At 51.1% G+C, this 22,174-nt stretch overlaps 1 protein-coding gene across 5 annotated transcripts in view; it reads right to left on the bottom strand.

Annotated features, from left to right (window-relative positions):
- Window positions 1-349: 349 nt before the first annotated feature.
- PLA2G6 (phospholipase A2 group VI) overlaps window positions 350-22,174 on the bottom strand; it is a 63,659-nt gene continuing 41,834 nt past the window's right edge. For all 5 annotated transcript variants that reach the window (XM_047786277.1, XM_047786279.1, XM_047786275.1 and 2 more), the window contains 8 exons: window positions 21,647-21,725; window positions 19,056-19,219; window positions 17,932-18,082; window positions 4,091-4,227; window positions 3,563-3,717; window positions 1,931-2,098; window positions 1,341-1,414; window positions 350-1,154 (listed from right to left, as the gene is read on the bottom strand). In XM_047786277.1, the coding sequence (XP_047642233.1) occupies window positions 1,010-1,154; window positions 1,341-1,414; window positions 1,931-2,098; window positions 3,563-3,717; window positions 4,091-4,227; window positions 17,932-18,082; window positions 19,056-19,219; window positions 21,647-21,725 (1,073 nt within the window). In that variant the 3' untranslated portion in view covers window positions 350-1,009. The remainder of the gene's footprint in view (window positions 1,155-1,340; window positions 1,415-1,930; window positions 2,099-3,562; window positions 3,718-4,090; window positions 4,228-17,931; window positions 18,083-19,055; window positions 19,220-21,646; window positions 21,726-22,174) is intronic.

The following is a 22,174-nucleotide window of genomic DNA, read 5'->3' as shown; positions in this document are numbered from 1 at the left end:
CACCGCTGCACGCTGGAGACGGGGCAGCACAAACGCTAGAGTTGCACAGAGCCAGGGGCACGCCTCGGCCCTGCTTACCTGCTGTGTGATGGTGCCCGAGCCTCCTGCCCTCTCTGGGTCTCACCCACTCCTCTGGCAAGTGGGGCTCTCCCTGGCTGCCTCCTCTGAACACCCTTGGGGACCTGACTTGGGGAGGCCTAAAGAAGAGAAGGGGTGTCCCTGCCCTGGGGAGCCTGGGAAACAAAGCTTCTGTCCGTGTGGGCAAAGGACGATGACGGTCAAGGCTGAGGGAGCTGGCGGGCCGGGGAATGGAGGGACTCACACAACAGTGCACACAGCACAGGCACACTGAAATTAACCATTTATTTCACAGTTTGAGGCGGTCCCCGCCTCACTTTATAAACCACTTCCTGTCGGGAAGAATAACTGGTCCCGGGAGCGACTTTTGAGAGCTGAGCGCTCACAGGGTGGGGCGGCTCTGGGGGGTGCAGCTGGCTGGGTGTGTGTCGGGGGACAAAGTCGAATGGGACAGCCCACTCCTGGAGCTCGGGTTTCCCCAGATGGGGTGAGATGGCCCGTTTCTCTAGCCCCGCCCCCAGGGAAGGGGCAGAGGGTGGAAGGGGTCGCAGCTCCCGCCAGGGACCGGCAAGAGCCTAGGACCCTCTGGGAGGCCGGGCTGGGCCCACGCCCGGGCGCCCCTAGTGTTTGAGCCAGTCATCCTTGGCGGTCGGGGGTGGGCCGAGAGGGGCTCGAGGCTTTCCAAGCCTGGAATGGCAGAGTGCCAGAAGGCGGGGACAGAGGGGAAGAGAGGCCCTTAGGACCAGCCTCAAGCAGGAAGCCCAGCCAGCCTCCTAAGCCCGGTGTGTGGACACAGAGCTGCTGGGGCCCGGCTCTGCCCTGTGGTGTGGTGGGTGGGCTTTGCCCGGCCTCCCCAGCCCGGGCACCCTTAGTGTTTGAGCTGGGGGGGGGTGGGGGGTGGGGGGTGGGGGGGCCTGGGGGCCTGGCGGCCTCACGGCGAGAGCAGCAGCTGAATGAGCTTCTGGAACTCCTCCCGGTGCTCGTAGATGTAGACCTCGGTCTCCCAGAGGGCGTTGACCAGCACCGTGTCGTTGACCTCATCCAGCATGATGTCTGTCCCCAGCTGGGGGTTCAGTCTGCCCGGGCCAGGAAGGAGGGGTCACCCCAGGACACTTGCGGGACAAGAGCTAGGGATGGGGTGGGCTTGGGACCCAGAGCGGCCCCATGGGGAGAGGGACAGCCCAGGGCAAGGGCTGGGGTGGGGAAGGGCCCGGCCAGGCCAGGCCATGGGGCTGCGGGGCAGGGGCCGGCCGAGCCCTCACCTGAAGTACTGGATGCCGACCATCTCGCACCAGGCTCGGGCCCGGTCCACGGCCCGCCCATCTGGATCCGTGCACTGGTGAGAGGTAGCCTATGAGTGTCCAGCCCACACTGTACCCACGGCCCCCGCTCAGGGTCCCCAGGTTCCGGGATGGCTTAGCCCCCTATCAGCTTCCAGAGTAACTTTGGGCAAATGCCCTTTTCGGTGCTGCCGTGACTGTCCCAGCTAAGCCATCAGAGGGGCCCCGTCTGTGGTGTTGACGGGTGGCTGGGCAGCATCCGCTCAGGGCCAGCGAGCGTGGAGGAGCTGAGTGGCCAGCCCTCCACGTCCCTGCCCATGTGACTCTCTGGGCTTCCACGGGGCTGGGGGTGAAGGAAGGGATCTTCAGTAACAGGTGCTTGAAAACGCACTGCAAGTGGGCACCCAAGGTCTTGCCAGCACTGAGACTCTGCACTGTGACGCCCCCTCACCTGAGCTGGCAAGGAGGGTCAGCAGAGCCCTGCCACCCAGGGTCTCATGGGAAGAGGCTGAAGTCATTATCCTGGGGCAGAGACCTCAAGGGAAGGGGGCCGGGGAGGGGCCCATACTCACACAGTCCACCACCATCTTGCCCAGTTCCTTGGCCCCAAAAACAGTCTTGGCCAGTTCCCAGGGGTTGCTGGGACGGAAGACATCCACACAGGTCACTGGCACCTGCGGGGACCTCCCTGTCCCCAGGGAGACGACAATGGAGAGTTTCTTCACCTTGTGGCCCTGACCCTGTTGGGACAGGACAGGTCAGCGGAGACCTTCCCCTCGGTGGCCCTTTCCACGGGTCGAGGGGCACCCCGGGGGTGGGGGGAGAGAGGCCCATGGCTGGGGACTGGGGGCAGCATGGGGAGGAGGGACAGGCCTCCTGTAGCAGGAGCACAGTCCGTGCCGCCTCTCCTTTGCTTTGGAACAAGTTCTGCTGCCAATTTTCTGGGCGACCCACCAAACCCAGGCTCCTCACCCACTTGGGTGATGTTTGAAGACCCTTCCCCATCCCACAGCCTCTGATTCCCTCCTCCTCTAGGAAGCCTGCCCTTCCTCATCTGGCCCCCAGAGGGCGCTCGCCTCTCTGCCGCCCGGGGCTGCGTCGGGAGCCTGGGGAGGACCGCAGTGCTAACCACCGCACGGATACAGCATACTTGGGGTCAGGCACGGTCCTAAACTTTACAGATAAGCCTCGCGACAGTCCCCAGGCAGGTACAATCAGCAGCCTAATGCAGTGGTTGAAGTGAAGCAGCGGCAGAGCCAGGCCCCACACTCAGAGGCCAGCTGGCTCCAGGGCCTGAGCTCCCACCCACGGCACCACACTGCCTCTCCTAGCACGCGTGGGCCCCGCCCGCCTCGGCGCTAAGCTCGGGGCTGAAGGCCGCCTCTCTTCCTCCGGTTCACCGGCTCTGCCCTGCCGCCTCCTCAGAGGCCTGGGGATGGGGTTCCTTTCTCCGTGAGCCCTGTCTGAGCTCCCGGATCTCTCAGCAGAGGTGATGGTCCCTGGCCGCCCCCGCAGCCCTCGGTCACAGCACCTCCAACACCTGGATGCGTGTGTCCTTGTTTATGGACCATCTCCCCTAAATGTGAGCTCCCCAAGGGCAAGCGGGTGTCTCCAGGCCGGGCAACAGGGCCGCGTCTGGTGCCTGTGCTGCCCTCCCCGCGACCAGCAGATGCTTGTAACTGCCCATAACGCCCTTCACCACCTAGTCCGGATTGAGCCTAGCATCCCTCTTAGGACAGTGCTTTGGGCAGACTCCACTAAACAAGTAGGTTTGAGTGTGAGATAAAACCGCTGTTGAAGAGTTCCCCTTGCGGCTCAGCGGTCATGAACCTGACTAGTATCCATGAGGTCATGGGTTTGATTCCAGGCCTCACACAGTGGGTTAAGGATCTGGCGTTGCCGTGAGCTGTGGCGTAGGTCACAGAAACTGCTCAGCTCAGATGCTGCGTTGCTGTGGCTGTGGTGTAGGCCGGCAGCTACAGCTCCAATTGGACCCCTAGCCTGGGAACCTCCATATGCTGCGGGTGCGGCCCTAACAATAAAATAATAAAATAAAATAAGATAAACTGCTGTTGAGTGCACAAATGAAGGCATGAATAAAAGCCATTTGCCCGCCTAGGGGTCTGTCCTTGTAAGGTTTGCCAAAACAGCAGTGGCTGCAGGGGGCGGTCACGTCCAGCGCCCCCTACCGGAGGGGCTCTCACCTTACGGATCAGGTCCTGGTTGTACTCATGGATCTCGGTCATGGCGTCCAGCGTGGGGTTGTTGGCCAGCAGCCCGCCATCCAGGAAGCGCCCATTGGGCCGGAAGTAGGTGGGGGCTGCCCCACTGCTCCGGGCCGCCCGCCACACCAGCTGCTCTGCGGGTGGGGGAGGAGGGGACCCAGTGACCTCCTCAGTGTGCACCTCAGAGCTCAGGGTGTGTGTGTGTGTGTGTGTGTGTGTGTGTGTGTGTTGCAGGAACAGGGAGAGGCTGGGGACGCCTCAGGAGCAGGATGCACGGATCATGCCTTCTGGCCCTGCCATCCTGGTAGAAGGCAGGGTGCAGCCTGCCCAAGGCCTGCCGGCTCCCGGGCTCTGCCTGCCCTCAGCTCCCTCAGAGAGATCAGGGTAGGGGGTGGGACAGCCGTGGGCTGAGGGGGTCCCTGGTGGCCAGCCTGCGACTCCCGCCCACCACCCCGCAGGCCCTTGGGGCCAATTGCTTCCCACAGAGGCATCAAACATGGTTTTAACCTGAGGGCTGAGTTGGAGGCTTCAGGTTAATATTCTGGCTGAATCGAGGCTCCCGTACACAATCTGGAGCATCGTAATTCCGGAAGAGGTGGAGTTCGGCCGGCTGACGGTCAGACAGGGTTCCTGTCAGCATCACCCTGGAGAGAGACAAGGAGCAGGACACTGAAGCCACGGACCCGTCCGCCCTTGGCAATTTTTGTGCCAACTGCTAATGTGCTCATCCTTAAACTCCACAATCCTACTTCTGGGAACCCATCCTCAGATGCTCCCACACGTGTGGGGTGACGGGGGAGCACTAGGCTGTTAACGGCATGGGCTGTGAAAGCAAATGATTGGAAACTGAAGCGTCCATCAGCAGGTTCAGTGTCCCGTGGTTTCCCTGCACGTGGGGGTCTGGAGGAAGTGCTGCATGTAATGAGGGGCGGTGAGCACCAAGACCACCCATTCAGGGGAAAAAGCAAGGTTCGGGACGGTGTGTGGAGTACGGACGGCATCATTTGTTTAAAAACAAAACCAGGAGTTCCCGTCGTGGGTCAGTGGAAACGAATCTGACTGGTATCCATGAGGACGCAGGTTTGATTCCTGGCCTCGATCAGTGGGTTAAGGCTCTGGCATTGCCGTGAGCCACGGTGTAGGTCACAGACATGGCTCAGATCTGGCACTGCTGTGGCTGTGGTGTAGGCCAGTGACTACAGTTCTGATTCGACCCCAAGCCTGGGAGCCTCCATATGCCGTGGGTGTGGCTCTAAAATAAGACTCCCCCCTCCCAAATCCAAAGGACCCTATTTACCTATGTGCTTGGTCAGAAGGTAACTCTGGAAGGACCCAGGTGCGGAACCCGATAACAGTGAGCTACCTTGGGGCAAGGGGCTGCTTGGTGGCTGCAGCTCTGGGCCAGGAGTCCGGGGAGGCTTTTCAGCGTGTCATCTTTGATATCTCATCGATGTTCTACCACGGGAGTCTACAACCTACTAAAGACTCCCATCTATCTTGAGAGATGCAGACATCCTTAAATACCATGGCGAGTGTAGACTGGCACAGCCTCCCCTGGAAACTAACATGTATCTGGAGCCTTGCGAATGGCCTGGCTCTTTGATCTGGGCATTCCATTTTGGAAACTCTGTCCTAAAGGAATAATCTGAGTAAGAACGAAAGGTTTTTGTTTAAGGCTATTCATGCAGGGTAATGTATTTGAGGGGAAAATGAACCATCTACACGGAAACAACAGAAGGGAGTGTCTAAACAATGGACTGTTTAGCGGCCATTCCAAGTAATGCTCTCAAGGAGTTCAGCCTAACAGAAGCGTGTTTGTGACACTGAAAACTATACAAGAGGACAGAAAACTCTGCACGGGAAAAAGAAAGATTAGTTTCCCACGTCTAAGAATACTGTGGAAAGGTTATTTGAACAAAACCTCCCACCGAACAAAAAATTAAATGCTCGAACAAAATTTTTTTAATCTTAAAAGCAGAGGAGATATGATAAGACAGAAAGGAGAGACCAGGGTCAACTCTGAGGATAAGCACAGAGAGGTAAATGGAGCACGGATCCAGCTTTGCTGTGAAGGCAGATACCAAATGGTATCAATTGGAACTTCAATGATGGTGGACTTGAGGAGCCAGAGAGAAAGAAGCCAAAGCCCAGGGTCCATTAATGGCTAGGGATCTGATGGGAGACCCTCCTCACATTAGGTTGTAACCCCAAAGGGCTACCCCCTTGGATAACCTTGCTCCTTTCCCACCCCTGGAGGCTACGAGGAAAGTTGCCTGGCATTGGACAAAGGAGGGAGAAAAAAAAATCCTGGAAAAAGTATAACCACAAACTCACCCTCTTGAAGATTTGTAGTCTAAATTCACATTACCTGGCAGAAAGCTCTAAAACCTCATGCCAAGAATTTAGTTATAGTGGCCCTAGATGGCAGTGTATGTGGGTACCTGGAAGACACAGCATAAGACACTCTGCAGAAGATCCCCATTCTAGGCCTCACAGAATCTGCACACATTCTCTCTCCTTAGTGTATCTCTAAGGAACACCATGACACAGTGCCAAAAAAGTTGGAGGGAGGGCACATAATGAAATAAAATGGCATGGATGAGAATCAGCATAAACCAACACAAACAGGAAAATATACCTATACAGACTGCAGTTATTTGAATCCTCAAACAAAGATTATAAAACAGCTATGCTTATGATATTTAAAGACATCAAAGGCAAGCTTGATAATATGTTCAGGGAATAGAAAACTATAAATAGTGACCCAGGAGATTTAAAAAAAACCCAGAGTACTTCTAGACATTAAAAAAAAGAAGAAGAAGAATAAAAAACTCAATGACAAAGTTAAATGGAAAGTCAGATAAAACTAAAGAGAGAATTAGTGAATTGGAAAACAGCCAAGAAGAAATTATCCAAAATGTAACTAAGAGAGAAAAACTGATAGAAATACAGAAGAAGGTAAAAGGCATGAAAGAGAGAAAAGCTGTAACATTTTCTTTTTCTTTCTTTCTTTTCTTTTCTTTTTTTTTTTTTTTTTTTTTGCTTTTTAGGGCCATGCCTGTGGCATATGGACGTTTCCAGGCTAGGGCTCAAATTGTAGCTGTAGCAGCCAGTCTACACCACAGCCACAGCAATGTGGGATCCTTAACACACCGAGCCAGGCCAGGGATTGAACTTGCATCCTTATGGATGCTAGTCAGATTTGTTTCTGCTGAGCCACAATGGGAACTCTGTGTAACATTTTCAATTGGAGTCCCAGAAGAAGAGGAAAGAGAAAAACAGGCAGTGGCAAGGTTGAAGAGACAATGACTCAGGCTTCTAGAACTGAAAAAAAGACACCAATCCAAAGATTCAAGAAGGCCAACAAATCCCACGCAAGATAAATGACAAGGAATTCATATTCAAATATATCACAGTGCAACTGTATAGCACCAAAAACAAAGAAATAAAAGCATCCAGAGGGAAAAAAGACCACTTACTTTCAAAGGAGTAAGAGTTAAACTGAAATTGACTTTGCAAATGCAACAATGAATGCTAAAAATACGCGATAATGACTTTCACGTGCCATGAGAAAATCATCAGTCTAGAATTCCATACTCAACAAGAATAAGAAAGAAATAAATGAATGTTCAACTGATGAGTGTGAAATAAAACTAGTTGCAAATGATGAGAGTAAAATAAACCTATTTTCAAACAACTCTGCTAGTGGACAATTCACTACCAGCAGACCATCTCTATGGGAAAGTCAAAAGAAGGTACTTCAGGCAGAAAGAAGGTGGTCAAACGTAGAAGTCTGAGATGCAGGAAAGACCGCAAAGCAGAGAAATGATACACACACACACATATACACACAAATGCATATGCGTAGGCATACACACATATATACCCAATGGTGTGCTGCAGTCAATTCATATTGGCTTGTGAGAAACTACTGCTAAATCTCATGAGCTGGTTGTTAAAGCGTCCATAACTTGAAATCAGCCGTGGTGAGAGTATTTATGCCATGGGAATTGACAAACACTATAAATCAGGGCTTTTCTCCCTTATAGATCTGCTTTGCCAGCACACCACTAGAAAAATATAAATAAACATTGAGTTTAATTTTTTTTTGTCTTTTTGCTATTTCTTTGGGCCACTCCCGCGGCATATGGAGGTTCCCAGGCTAGGGGTCGAATCGGAGCTGTAGCCACCGGCCTACGCCAGAGCCACAGCAACGCAGGATCTGAGCCGCATCTGCGACCTACACACAGCTCACGGCAACGCCGGATCGTTAACCCACTGAGCAAGGGCAGGGACCGAACCCGCAACCTCATGGTTCCCAGTCGGATTCGTTAACCACTGCGCCACGACGGGAACTCCAAAACATTGAGTTTAAAAAACAAATAATAATGTCTCATGAGGTTTGAAAAACCAAGATAGATTTAAGATACAGAAAAGTAATTATAAATAAGAAGGGGGTACAGTGGAAATGGATACAACACCATAAAACAACCATAATAAAATTTTTTAAAAAATAAGAAAGGGGAAGGAATATAGAATTAAAGCATTTAAAAAGCCTTGGTTATCTGAGAGGATCTGAGAGTATCAATTAAATTTAGATTTTGATAATATACACCAAAAAAAAAAACAACCCTCCAGAAATGAGGGCATAAATTTCAAACTACTGGGGTTGGGGGCAGGATGTAATGGTTAAAACTATTCAGTAAATTCAAAAGAAGGCAAAAATGAGAAAAAGAAACACAGAACAGAAAAGGATAGCATATGTCATCCCAAATATACCAGTAATTATGTAAATATAAATGGATCAGCCATATAAACTCTTAGATTAACAGTATGAAGGTTCTGATATTCAAACCAATCCACTAAATCAGACTTAACTAGATAACTTAATTAAACATACTGCTATGCATTAAAAATCTATAAATGGGGAGTTCCTATTGTGGCTCGGCGGTAATGAATCTGACTGTCATTCATGAGGATGTGGGTTCTATCCCTGGCTTCGCTCAGTGGGTTAAGGATCGGGCATTGCTGTGAGCTGCGGTATAGGTCACACAGTTCGGATCCAGAGTTGCTGTGGCTGTGGCATAGGCTGGTGGCTGCAGCTCCGATTTGACCCCTAGCCTGGGAACTTCTATATGCCACGGATGCGGCCTTAGAAAGACAAAAAAAAAAAAAAAAAACTACAAATGGACTAAATGCACAGATTAAAGAACAAATCCAACTATAGGTTATTTATAAGAGAGACATCTAAAACATAAGGATTCAAGAAGGCTGAATTAAAGCATGAGCCCAGACATACCACGCACGTATAACCAGAGAAAGCTAGTATAAGTCTATTAAGATCAGACAAAATAGGCATGAAGGCAAAATGTATCCTTAGAGATAAAGAGAGTTGCTTCATAATAATAAAAGATTCAGTCAACAGAAAAATTCCTAAGAGCATACATTTATAGATACTTCATTTCTTTTTTTTTTTTTTGTCTTTTCTAGGGCCCCTCCCACGGCATATGGAGGTTCCCAGGCTAGGGGTCCAATCGGGAGCTGTAGCTGCCGGTATACGCCAGAGCCACAGCAAGGCAGGATCCAAGCCGTGTCTGCAAACTACACCACAGCCCACAGCAACGCCGGATCCTTAACCCACTGAGCAAGGCCAGGGATCGAACCCACAACCTCATGGTTCCTAGTTGGATTCGTTAACCACTGAGCCACGACGGGAACTCCTATAGATACTTCATTTCATAATGTCAAAGTATTAATGTAAAAATTGACAGAAGGGTGAAAAGGCAAATCCCCAGAATGGAATACTTCAAAGTCTCCTTCTCAGTAATTGACAGAAGTAGTGGACAAAAAATTAGTGAAAATACAGAAGACTTGGAAATTTTAAAAACATTCCTAGTCAATATGACTTCACCGACATGTAGAGATGCTGGCACTCAATAAATGAAGAGTCCATGTTCTTTTAAATCTGGGACATCTATAAAAACTGTAGAAGTCACAACAAATTTTCTTTCTTTCTTTTCTTTTTTTTTGCTTTTTAGGGCCGCACCCGCAACATATGGAGGTTCCCAGGCCAGCGGTCCAATCAGAGCTACAGCTGCCGGCCTCCACCACAGCCACAGCAACATCAGATCCGAGCCACAGCTCATGGCAAAGCCAGATCCTTAACCCACTGAGGGATGCCAGGGATCAAACCCGCAACCTCATGATTCCTAGTCGGATTCATTTCCGCCGCGCCAGGATGAGAACGCCTCAACAAATTTTAAAGGATCAAAATAAAAAGGAGCATGTCCCCTGGCTACAAAGCAACAAATAACAAAAACATAACTAGAAAATCCCAAGTGTAGAAACTGAGAAATGCCAATTTTTTAACAAAATTATAGTAAAAATTAGAAAATATTCTGAACAATCATAAGCGAGTTTATGGGATATATTAAAGCAGTACTTGGAGGAATATGCTCAGATTTACACACACACACACCCATATATAGACACACATATAATATATACACATATACAGAACAGAAGGCAAAAAAAAAAATCAATGCGCAAAACATTTATTTCAAGAAGTTTAAAAAAAGAACAACCATATAAACCCCAAGAAAGTATAAGAGGAATAAATATATAAGAGCAGAAATGAATGAAACAGAAAATGTACACACAATAGAGCCAATAAATAACCTAAAATTCATTTTCTGAAAGACTAATCCAATTTAAGAACTTGTAGTAGCAAGACTGATAAAGATGAAAAAAGGAGGAATAAATAATCCTGAAAAGAGGCCACCAGACCTAGAATTACCACACTAAGTGAAGGAAGTCAGAGAAAGACAGGCAGGGTTTGTATCACTTATATGTGGAATCTAAAAAAAAGGATACAAGTGAACGTCATTGCAGGACAGAAACAGACTCGAAGACTCTGAAAAACTTAGGGTTCCCAAAGGGGACAGGCGTAGGCGGGGAGGGACCGGGGGTGTGGGATTGGCATGCAGGCACACTGAGGTAGGTGGAAAGACTGGCTATCAGGGACCTGCTGTACAGCACAGGGAACTCTACCAGGTGCTCTGGGATCATCTATGCGGGAAAAGAATCTGAAAAAGACTGGATGTGTGACTCTGCGTAACTGAATCCCTTTGTTGTACAGCAGAAATGGTCACAGCCTTGGAAATCAACTAGACCGCAATCAAACTTTTTTTGTTTTTGTCTTCTGTCCTTTTAGGGCCACACCCGCAGAATATGGAGGTTCCCAGACTAGGGGTCTAGTCGGAGCTGTAGCCGATGGCCTACACCACAGCCACAGCAACGCCAATTCGTTTCTGCTGCGCTGTGATGGGAACTCCGTATACTTCAATAAAACGTTTAAAATGAAAAAAAGAGAAGAGGGCCATTACAACAGATGCTGCAGATATGAAAGATAAGAAGAGCATTTTGAACAACTCCATGCCAATTAATTTGAAGATTTATATGAAATACACATGTTCCTAGAAAAACATAACTTAATGGAAACTAACTAAAAAAAATTTATTTATTTATTTATTTATTTATTTATTTTGTCTTTTTGCCTTTTCTGGAGCTGCTCCTGCGGCACATGGAGGTTCCCAGGCTAAGGGTCCAATCGGAGCTGTAGCTGCCAACCTACACCACAGCCACAGCAACACTGGATCCTTAACCCACTGAGCAAGGCCAGGGATCGAACCCGAAACCTCATGGTTCCTAGTCGGATTCGTCAACCACTGAGGCACGACGGGAATTCCAAAAATTTATTTATTTATTTATTTATTTTGTCTTTTTGTCTTTTAGGGCCGCAGTGGCGTCATATGGAGGTTCCCAGGCTAGGGGTCAAATCAGAGCTGCAGCTGCCAACCTGCGCCACAGCCGAAGCAATGCAGGAACTGAGCCATGTCTTCAACCTACATCACAGCTCATGGCAATGCCAGATCCTTAACCCACTGAGTGAGGCCAGGGATTGAACTCATGTCCTCATGGATGCTAGTCGGGTTCACCAACCACTGAGCCACGATGGGAACTCCCAAAAAAACATTTAGAGGAGTTCCCTGGTGGCCTAGTGGTTAAGGATTCAGCATTGTCACTGCTATGGCTTGGGTTCAATCCTTGGCCCCAAAACTTCCACATGCCATGGTGGTGTCAAAAAAAAAAAAAAAAAAAGACATTTAGCAACCCTGAATAGTCTTCTAATCATTAAAGAAATCCATTCCATCATTAAGAATTTTCCCACCAAGCAAACTCCAGGCCTAGATGACGTCACTGGCAAGTTCTACCAAATATTCATGGAAGAAATAAAAATCACTATTATACTAAGTCTTCTGCAAAACAGAAAAAGAAATACTTCCTCAAAACCAAAACCCTGCCACCTAAAAATGGGAATAAACAAGCCAGTCTCACTCATGAGCAGATTAGCTGTCCAACAATGTGAATATACTTTTTTTTTTTTGTCTTTTTGCTATTTCTTGGGCCACTCCCTCGGCATATGGAGATTCCTAGGCTAGGGGTCCAATTGGAGCTGTAGCCACCGGCCTACGCCAGAGCCACAGCAACGCGGGATCCGAGTCGCGTCTGCGACCTACACCACAGCTCACGGCAACGCTGGATCGTTAACCCACTGAGCAATGGCAGGGGCCGAACCCGCAACCTCATGGTTCCTAGTCGGATTCGTTAACCACTGCGCCACGACGGGAACTCCTGAATATACTTAACACCACTGAACTGTACATTTAAAAATGGTTAAGGAGTTCCCGCTGTAGCTCAGCAGAAATGAATCTGACTAGCAACCATGAGGTTTTGGGTTCAGTCCCTAGCCTTGATCAGTGGGTTAAGGATCTGGCACTGCTGTGAGCTGTGGGGTAGGTCACAGACTCGGCTCAGATCCTGCGTTGCTGTGGCTGTGGCAGAGGCCGGTAGCTGTAGCTCCAGTTCGACCCCTAGCATGCAAACTTCCATATGCTGCGGGTGTGGCCCTAAAAAGCAAAAAATAAAAATAAAAATAAAAAATAAAAATGGTTAAGATGAAGGAGTTCCCATCATGGCTCAGCAGAAACAAATTTGACTGGCATGCATGAGGAGGCAGGTTCAATCCCTGGCCTTGCTCAGTAGGTTGATGATCCAGCGTTGCCATGAGCCGTGGTGTAGGTCACAGACATGGCTTTGATCCTGTGTGGCTGTGGCTGTGGTGTAGGCTGGCAGCTACAGCTCTAATTCAACCCCTAGCCTGGGAACCTCCATATGCTTCAGGTGTGGCCCTAAAAAGACAAAAAGAAAAAAGGTTGAGATGAAAAAAAGTGATTAAGATAGTAAATTTTATGTCTTATGTATATTTTACTACAATTAAAATAGGAAAGATAAATAAACAAATGGTATTTCTAAATACCAGCTACAATTAGAAAATGAAGTGTTTAAAAATGTGTAATTTACAGTAGCACAAGACATATGCAGAACCTAAGAATAAAAATAACAGATGTGTAAGACTGTTACAGGTAAAATTATAAAACTCTACTGAGAAACTTTAAACAACTGGAATGTTTTACTACGTTTTCTAATTGGGAAACCTGATGTTTTAAGATGTCCATTCTTGGAGTTCCCATTGTGGTGCAGCGGAAACAAACCTGACTAGGAACCATGAGGTTTTGGGTTCGATCCTTGGCCTTGCTTGTGGGTTAAGGATCTGGTGTTGCTGTGAGCTGTGGTGTAGGTCGCAGATGAAGTCTGGATCCCGCGCTGCTGAGGCTGTGGCGTAGGCCGGCGGCTACAGCTCCAATTAGACCCCTAGCCTGGGAACCTCCATATGCTGCAGGTGCGTCCCTAAAAGGACAAAAGACAAAAAAAAAAAAAAAAGTCCATTTTCCCCTATATAAGCTTATGGCAAACTATTATGTATAAGATAGATAGGAGTTCCCGTTGTGGTTCAGTGGTAACGAACCTGACTAGTATCCATGAGCACGTGGGTTGGATCTCTGGCCATGCTCAGTGGGTTAAGGATCTGGCATTGCTGTGGCTGTGGTGTAGGCCAGCAGCTGCAGCTCTGATTCGACCCCTAGCCTGAGAACTTCCATATGCCATGGGTACAGCCCTAATAAAGAGCAAAAATAATAATAATAATAAAATAAAATAGAGAGGGATAAATTGGGAGGTTGGGATCAGCATATCCATACTACTACATACAAAATTGATGATTTACAAGGACCTACTGTATAGCACAGGGGAATCCAGTCAACAATTTGTGATAGTCTATATGGGGAAAGAATCTGAGAAAGAATGGCTATATATGACTGATTCACTTTTTTGTACACCTGAAACTAACACGACATTGCAAGTCAACCATATTCCAACAAAATTTACTTCAAAAAAAGATCAACAAAGGAACTATATTCAATACTCTGTATAAACCATAATGGAAAATAATATGAAAGAGCAAATATATATATTCAGTTATATATATTAAACTGAAGCACTTTGCCGTACACCGGAAACTAACACAACATTAAAAATAAGGATATATATTTTAAAAATTATTTTTACCTGTTTCCATAGCTCTTTATTGGTTTGCATTTATTGGTTGCATTACATTTCTTGAATCTTTTCAGCCATGCCCATAACATGCAGAAATTCCCAGGCCAGGGATCTAACTCAAGCTACAACAGTGACAACACTGTATCCTTCAACTCCTGAGCCACCAGAGGAATCCATAGATCCAGTATATTTAAATTAAAAAAATAAGCTGACAGCTTCACTGCAATTGCAGGCAAAATCCCAACAAGATTTTCTTTTCTACAGAATGTGATCGTCTGATTCTACAACTTCTACGGATGCACAAGCAGCGACGAGAAACCTGCATCCTTGTTCTATGTTCTACGTGCTTTTTATTTTTTTATTTTTTTTATTTTTTATTTTTTCTCTTTTTTGTTGTTGTTGTTGTTGTTGTTATTTCTTGGGCCGCTCCCGTGGCATATGGAGGTTCCCAGGCTAGGGGTTGAATCGGAGCTGTAGCCACTGGCCTACGCCAGAGCCACAGCAACGCGGGATCCGAGCCGCGTCTGCGACCTACACCACAGCTCACGGCAACGCCGGATCGTCAACCCACTGAGCAAGGGCAGGGACCGAATCCGCAACCTCATGGTTCCCAGTCGGATTCGTTAACCACTGCGCCACGACGGGAACTCCCCTACGTGCTTTTTAAGTGTTTTGTACATGCAACTTTTTTACTCCTCATGAAAACCCAGGAAGCAGGTGGTATATTATTCCCATTTTTGAGAAGAGGAAACTGTAGGTTACGTGCTCTTAACCACTTCTCTAAAGGGCTTCCAAGAACAGCGATGGAGGACAAGGTGGGAGGCCCTGCTGTACAGTTGCTCTACATGCGGTAGAACTGGGCTCTGTGGTCGAAAACAGGCCCAAGAGGAGCTCCCAATGCGGCGCAATGGGATTAGCAGCATCTCTGCAGCAGCAGGATGTAGGCTCGATTCCTGGCCCTGCACAGGGGGTTAAAGGATCCAGCATTGCTGCAGATGCAGCGTAGGCTGCAGTTGTGGCTCAGATCTGATCCCTGGCCCGGGAACTCCACATACTGTGGAGCGGGCAACAAAGGAAAAAACAAACAGAAGTGGAAACGAATCCAACTAGGAACCTTGAGGTTGCAGGTTCCATCCGTGGCCTCAATCAGTGGATTAAGGCTCTGGTGTTGTTGTGGCTCTGGCGTAGGCCGGCAGCTGCAGCTCTGATTGGACCCTTAGCCTGGGAACCTCCATATGCCACGGGGGCAGCCCTAAAAAAAAAAGACCAAAAACAAAAAACAAAACAAAACAAAAAAACAGACCCAAGAAGGATGCTGGACTCACTGCTGAGGAAGGGAGGCCTAAGATGCAGAGGGAAAGACAGACTTCTTCACAGATGAGGCTGGGGAATCAGGCTGGGAAAACATGAAGCTGGGTCTCTCCTGAGACAAAAACCAACTCCAGGTTGATGAAAGACCTACATGGGACGGGCAGATCTAAAGGGCTTCCCGACCAGACACAGGAAAATCGCTTCCTGCCTCGGGTTAAAGATGGGTTCGTGGATGGACATAAAAAACACAAACCATAAAAAGGAAAAGATTTATAAATTTACTGCATGAAGAATATCTGTTCATCAACAAAACACCATAAAGAGAGTGAAAAGACAAGACGAGGGTGGGAGATGAGATTCCAAATCCATGCCTCCATCAAAGGACTAGTGTCCCCAAAGTATAAAAAAGATCATTAAGAAGTTCCCGCTGTGGTGCAACTGGATCAGAGCACTGGGATGCAAGTTCGATCCCTGGCCCAGCACAGTGGGTTAAAGGATCCAGTGTTGCCGCAGCTGCGGCAAGATCCGATCCTTGACCTGGGAACTCCATATACTGTGGGGCAGCCAGAAAAAAAAAAAAAGATCATTAGGAAGCCTCATGGAGCTCCTGTCTTGTCTCAGCAGAAATGAATCTGACTAGCATCCATGAGGACGCAGGTTCGATCCCTGGCCTTGCTCAGTGGGTTAAAGAGCTGTGGTGTAGGTCACAGACGTGGCTCAGATCCCACGTTGCTCTGACTGTGGTGTCGGCCAGCAGCTACAGCTCCAATTCGACCCCTAGCCTGGGAACCTCCATATGCCTCCAGTGTGGCCCTAAAAAGACCAGAAAAAAGAAGAAGAAGAAGAAGCCTCATAACCCCACAAATCACACAACTCAATTTTGCCAAAAAGGTACACCAGTTGGACAGGAACTTGACAAAAGAGGAAATCCAAACAGGCTTTAAACATATGAAAGGTGTTTAACCTCACTAGTAACCACAAAACTGATTATTCAAACCGAGACAGCAGCTTATCCCCTACCTAGATTTATAAAAACAGAAGCGCTTGACAATAACCACTGTTAGCAAGAATGCAGAGCAGGGGGAACTCTCTCTCCAACATGGCCGATGGGAGAGAAAATAGAAACCTCCACTTTGGAGAATCCAAGAGCTGAGGCCATGCATCCTCTAAGACACAGCAGCCCCAGGAGTCAGAAAACAAGTCCCAAAAGATTCACTGCAGGCTCAAGAGGTCCAATCAGGAGACAACCCCAGCGCCTGTGGAAGGTGTTTGGAGAACTAAACTGTGGGGCGTAGTCACGTGAGCAACGGGAACAAATGAAGCACAGCTTCAACTAATGGCAGTGACCACACTGACAAACGTGGCGTGGATGGAAAGAAAGATGACATCCGAAATGTTTCCGTCCAAGCCCAGAGACAGGCAGGACCGAGACTTTGCTCAGGGATGCATTCAAGTGGTGAAACTAGACAAAACCCAGGATCCGGTTCACACCAGTCAGGAGAAGAGTTATCCCTGTGGGGTGGGGGGGCAGGGGCCAGGGGGGTGGGCAGGTCAGGGGGCTGGGCACACACTCGAAGGGCTTTTGGACTTCACTGGTGGCCAGTATGTGCTGTGTCTGCTTTAGGATTATTCATGGAACTGTTTTAAGTACTTTTCGAAATGTATATTCTGTTTCACCATAAAAAAGAAAAAAAATGTCTAGGATAAAATACACAAAAATGGTTTTTAAACATTCTGGTTTTGGTTAATAAATCATGGATGATATTTTCCTCTTCTTTCAACTTTCTATAGGTTCTTAAAAGATTACATATTATTTCTAAATAGGGGGAAACTCCTAACCCTCAGGGCTCATGCTTCGCTTCCTCCAGGAAGCCCTCCCTGACCACCTCCATCCACAGTCCTTTCTCCCTCCTGCTCCCATGGACAATCAGTTTCTGAACCCCCATTCAGGGGCCTGTTCTGTCCCACTGTGCCAGATGCCAGGGCTACAGAAAGAGCAAGGCAGTCAGGTTCCTGCTTCAGGGAGCTCACAGGCTGGCAGATGAGCCAGGCATGAGAGGGACAATGAAAGTAATTAATTCTAGGAAGGGAAATAAATACTTCCAAGAAGTGGTGGTGCAGAAGATTCTTCTGGAACCTCTTAAGCACATGCTGCCTGGCATGGCTGCCCTTTTTTCAAGTCACTTGTCTCCCAACCAGATCCTGCGCCTTCCCACACGACCGCGGCAGCGCCCACAACATGCACAGACACGCGCACGCGCACACACAGCTGGGGGGGGGGCAGAGCCGTGCTTAGCAAAGAGGTCTGGGTGTGTGTGCGTGTGTGCATGGACAAGAACTGACCCCTCTGACTCAAGGAAGTGCCGTCTGGGTGGAAAAACACCCCGCACGGCTTGAGGGTGTCCTGCCCCTGTGCTTCGCAGCCCCCCACCCCCCCACGTCAGCTTTAATTGGACCAGGAACAGCCAGGCGGTGCCTGGCCGCGGCCGGGCCGCCTCGCTCCCACCCGGGAGGCTCACTTGGGTTTCTTGACGTCCGTCATCTTGGTGTGCTCTCCGAACTCCCGCTTGAGGAACTCCTCCAGGGGCCCCGACTCGTAGGGCCGAGAGCCGCGGAACACCTCGTCCTTCATGCGGAAGTAGACGCCACGCATGTAGGACATGGACTTGCCTAGGATCAAGGGGGTCGGAGGTGGGGAGAGACACGAGGGCCACCCCTGACGGGGGGCCTGGGCCCAGGGCAGCTGCGGGGCACGGGGGGTGGGTGATTTGCCAAGGCACTGAGTGGAGCTGGGCTCCTGGGACCCCCCCCCCCTTTGCAACTTCCCATAAAGGCAGAAATCCCCTTTGCTAGCCCAAGGCTTGGTACTCATTTTTGTATTTTTTTTTTTAAACAAAAAAGGGTCCTGAGGGTGTAAAAGCTCCTAACTCTAGATTCACCCCCACGACCCAACCCAGCCACCTGTCCCGGAGTAGAAGAACCAGCCCTGGCCTTCCCCCTGGGCTGGGCGGAACCTGCTTCTGCGAGCCCCCCCCCCCCCCCAGCCAGCCCCCGCCACAGGCAGTACCAAGCAGCCCAGACAGCACCAAAGTTGAGACGAAGCCTACCCAGAAGTCTGTCCAGTAAGCAACTGCCCCTATCACCCCTGTGAAGTGGTAGTGACAGCAGACTGCCTGGGTGGCCTGTGGCCTTGGGAAGTGCTGGGCTGGGAGTCTCGGGGACTCCAGCGACTCCATGGGTGGGCCATGTGACTTTGGGTCATCTCTCCCCCTGGGGGTAAAAGGAAGTATGCAGACGAGGGCTCTGGCGCCTGTGACTCGGTGGCTCCTCCGTTCCTGAGACCACCCACCCCATCCGCCCTCAGAATGGTTTTTTCCTTATTTCCAGCAGTTCTGAGGCCCTTTTCAGTGTCTGCCTTGCAGGGGCACTGAGAAAAGTGCTCAAGGCAACAGAGAGAGAAATGTTTCTGACACTGAAAGTGAAACCAGTTCTGTCCTTGGCTGAGTGGGCATCGCCCTAGCCCACCCCCCAGCCTTTTCCTTCTCCCCTCCCCCATCACCCTCTCTGCGAAGCTCTGAAAACAAACTCAGCCCAATGTGAGGGCCACCCCGTCCTGCCCCCGCGGCCCAGGGGCTGTTCTCACTGTGCAGAATGGCCAGGGCCAGGATGCCCCCTGTGCTGGTCCCTGCCACCCAGTCGAAGAGGTCCTTGGTGGCGATGCCCGAGGCCTTCTCGATGGCGATGAGGAGCTGGATGATGACAAGGCCTTTCACGCCCCCTCCATCCAGGCAGAGCAGGTGGTCATGGCTGTGGAGGGGGCAGCAGTGGGAGAGAAGAGGGTCCTGTTACAGCGGGCACTGCCTGCCGTGTCCCTGCACCGTGGCGGCCACTTGAGCACATGGAGACCAAGCCCTGCAGAGCTACTGGGGCTTGGGGGGGGGCCAGCCAAGTCAGTTCAGGGATGATCACGGTATTTCAGGAGGTGAAAAGTGCAATAAAGACGCAGGCAGGTAAAGGCAGCCCAGGGCAGGGAGGCCCTCACTGGCCAGGGGCTACGGCAGCTGACACCTGGGTCTGTCTCCCCCACTCTGGATGGTGGTGGTGGTGGTGGGGTGTTCCTAAGGCCACTTGTTTTGCTCAGACCCAGATCCCCAGGCCCAGGCCTGACCCAAAGCAGGTGCCAGATAGGAGTCAGTTTGAATTAAACAAGGGTGGGGGGGAAGGGCTGGTCTCCTGTGGCCACCAGGAATGGGTGTCGAGGAAGGAAGGTCAGGCCCCCCCACCCCGGTGGGAGCAGCAGGGGAGCTGGGGGGCACAGAAGAAGGCCCGTCTATGAGCTTTCACCAGCAGGAAGTCACTTCTACGTCCCCAACCCCTTCCAGACGGACACGCCCTGTTACTCTGTGCGGGTCTGTGAGGGCAGGAAGCTCGGAGGTTCAGTGGCTGCTCAGAGTCACACAGATGGACTGGGACCCAGGTCTGCTGTCTCCTGGGTCACGGGCTCTCCAATTCGTCCCCACAAGCCTCCCCCAGCCTCACCTTGCCCAGCCCCCGCCCCAGGGGGAGACGCCTCCACAGTTGGTGCTCAGACCTGGAACCTTCCTTGTCTCCTCTCCTCTCCACCTCGGCTTAAATGACCCGGCTGAGAAGCCTGCCTGATGCCACCCGGACCCTCCTACTCCGCCCGCTCTTGCTCCACCCGCTTCCTTGGTGCAGAGCCCTCCTGGCTTCCGTTAGCAGTGGCTTTCGGTCACTCGTTTGTGTCCTTTCTCCCGACTGAGGGCAGGAACTGGCTCTGCTCTGTGCGGCACTGTGTCCCAGAGACACACAGCTGCTGAGAGCAGGAGCCTGTGCTGCCCGCGTCCGGGGCCCCTCATCTTCTCCGGGACAAGCTGCTCAGCTCTGCAGCAGGCCCAGAGGGTGGCAGAGGAGGCGGTGCTGTCGCTGGAGGCCTGCAGGACCCCTGACCGGAGAGGCCGAAGCAAACGGAGGGATTGATCCAGAGGGAGCAGCACTGAGCTGTGTGGCTCACAGACCCGCACGGGGAGGTCCCCACAGGACAGGGCTGTCCTCTCGCCGCAGCCCCACCTTTGGGAGGGTGCTCGGGCCTGTGCAGACCCCCATGGTCCCGCAGGAGAATCTACCTCCACCCTTCTCTTACTGGCCGGGACCTGTCAGTCCTCTCTCTGGTACCCTCCTGGGCCCCTGCACAGGGGTGTGTGTGTGGGTGGGTGTGGGTGTGGGTGTGTGTGGGTGTGGGTGTGTGGGTGTGGGTGGAGGGAGGGGTGAGAAGGCACATAGGACACATGCACCCCCAGGGCATACATTCCAGACCCTTCATGGAAGGAGAGGCAGAGCCCCTCCAAGCGGCTCCCGGGCCCTGGGAGCTGGGGCTGCACCTGCTTCAGGGAGAAGACAGCTTCCCCGTGGGGGTGGGCACTAGGGGAGCAGCCAGGAGAGCCTGCAGTAGCAGACAGGGCGTGGACTGGCTGTGGGCCTGGTGACACTCACTGTGTGTGACCTTGAGCAAGTCGCTTAACCTCTGGGTCGGGGTCGGGGGGTGGGATTCGAGTTCTGCATTTGCACAGCAGGGTTACTAACTCCTTCGGAGGACAGGACGGCTGTTTGGGACACAGGACGGTAATAAAGAGAGAACAAATAAACCGCCTCTGTTATTAAAGGGAGGGGTGGGCCGAGCACAGCCAACAGGAAGGGCGTCTGGCCTGGGAACTCGCCATGCCGCTGGGCACTGATTCTAGGCACCAGGCACTGTCCTCAAGGACAGGGCCTGGGCGTCTTCTCGTGCCCATCACCCAGGCCTCCTCGGAGAATGGGCCTGGGGATACAGCAGGGGCTGGGGACATCAGCCCACCGACTATCTCTTGAAGGCTAGTGGATGTAGTCAGAGGGAAGTGGGCTCAGCATCACGGCAGCTGAGGGCTCCCTCTGGAGATCTGGACCATCTCCCCAGACAATCCACGACAGGGGCGGGGAGAGAAGGCACAGGGTTGCAGCCAGCTGCATCAAGTGACTCAGAGCCTGCACGGTGATTGATGGAGGAGCAGAGCCGGGCTCTCTAAAGACTCAGTCTCTGCGCTGTGAACTACAGAAGGCAAGAGCTACCTCGCAGAGCTGGGTGCCAACTAGACGCAAACTCTGAGCCCGCCGAAGGGCACCCAGCGGCGGCCTCTTGCATGTGCCCGCCACCCTCCCCCCATTCCCTGCTCCACTTACGTTCGCTTCTCGTCCCTCATGGAGCTCAGGATGAAGGCCGGCTTCCGGGCCCGAGAGATTTGCATGAGGTCCTGCAGTTCTGCGAGGCACAGGGCAGGGTGGACTAGGGCGGGGGCCGGGCTCCTGATTGAAGCCAGGCCCCCCGCCTCCCCCTAGGTCCCAAGGGTAAATCTGGAGCTGTGCCCTCACCCCACTGTCCCTAGCAGGAGCACCTGTCTCCAGCCCCCTGGAAGGGTTCTCTGTCCCAGGATACAGCTGAGCTGGAGGCCACAGGCCCCTCAGGAGAAACAGGCTGGAACGCAGAAGGGAGCCCACTGTTCTGGGAACGACGCCCACCCTGCCCGGCCAGCTCCCGATTCCCCTCAGCGTTTTTCACCCAAAGCCCCGAAGCACAAGCAGCGCTGACGGGTCCTGTATTTGCAGCCCATAAAGCCTTTCTTCATGCACGGGCCTGTGCAGCCGACAACCATCAGAATCATTACCCCCAAGTTGCAGATGAGGATCAGAGGTCATTCAAGGTCATTCAGC

The sequence above is a fragment of the Phacochoerus africanus genome, chromosome 7 (genome assembly GCF_016906955.1).
Source record: "Phacochoerus africanus isolate WHEZ1 chromosome 7, ROS_Pafr_v1, whole genome shotgun sequence".
In the NCBI taxonomy this organism is placed as follows: domain Eukaryota; kingdom Metazoa; phylum Chordata; class Mammalia; order Artiodactyla; family Suidae; genus Phacochoerus; species Phacochoerus africanus.
The sequence above is the reverse complement of the archived record's forward strand: the minus strand, read 5'-3'. Positions and strand labels throughout refer to the sequence as shown.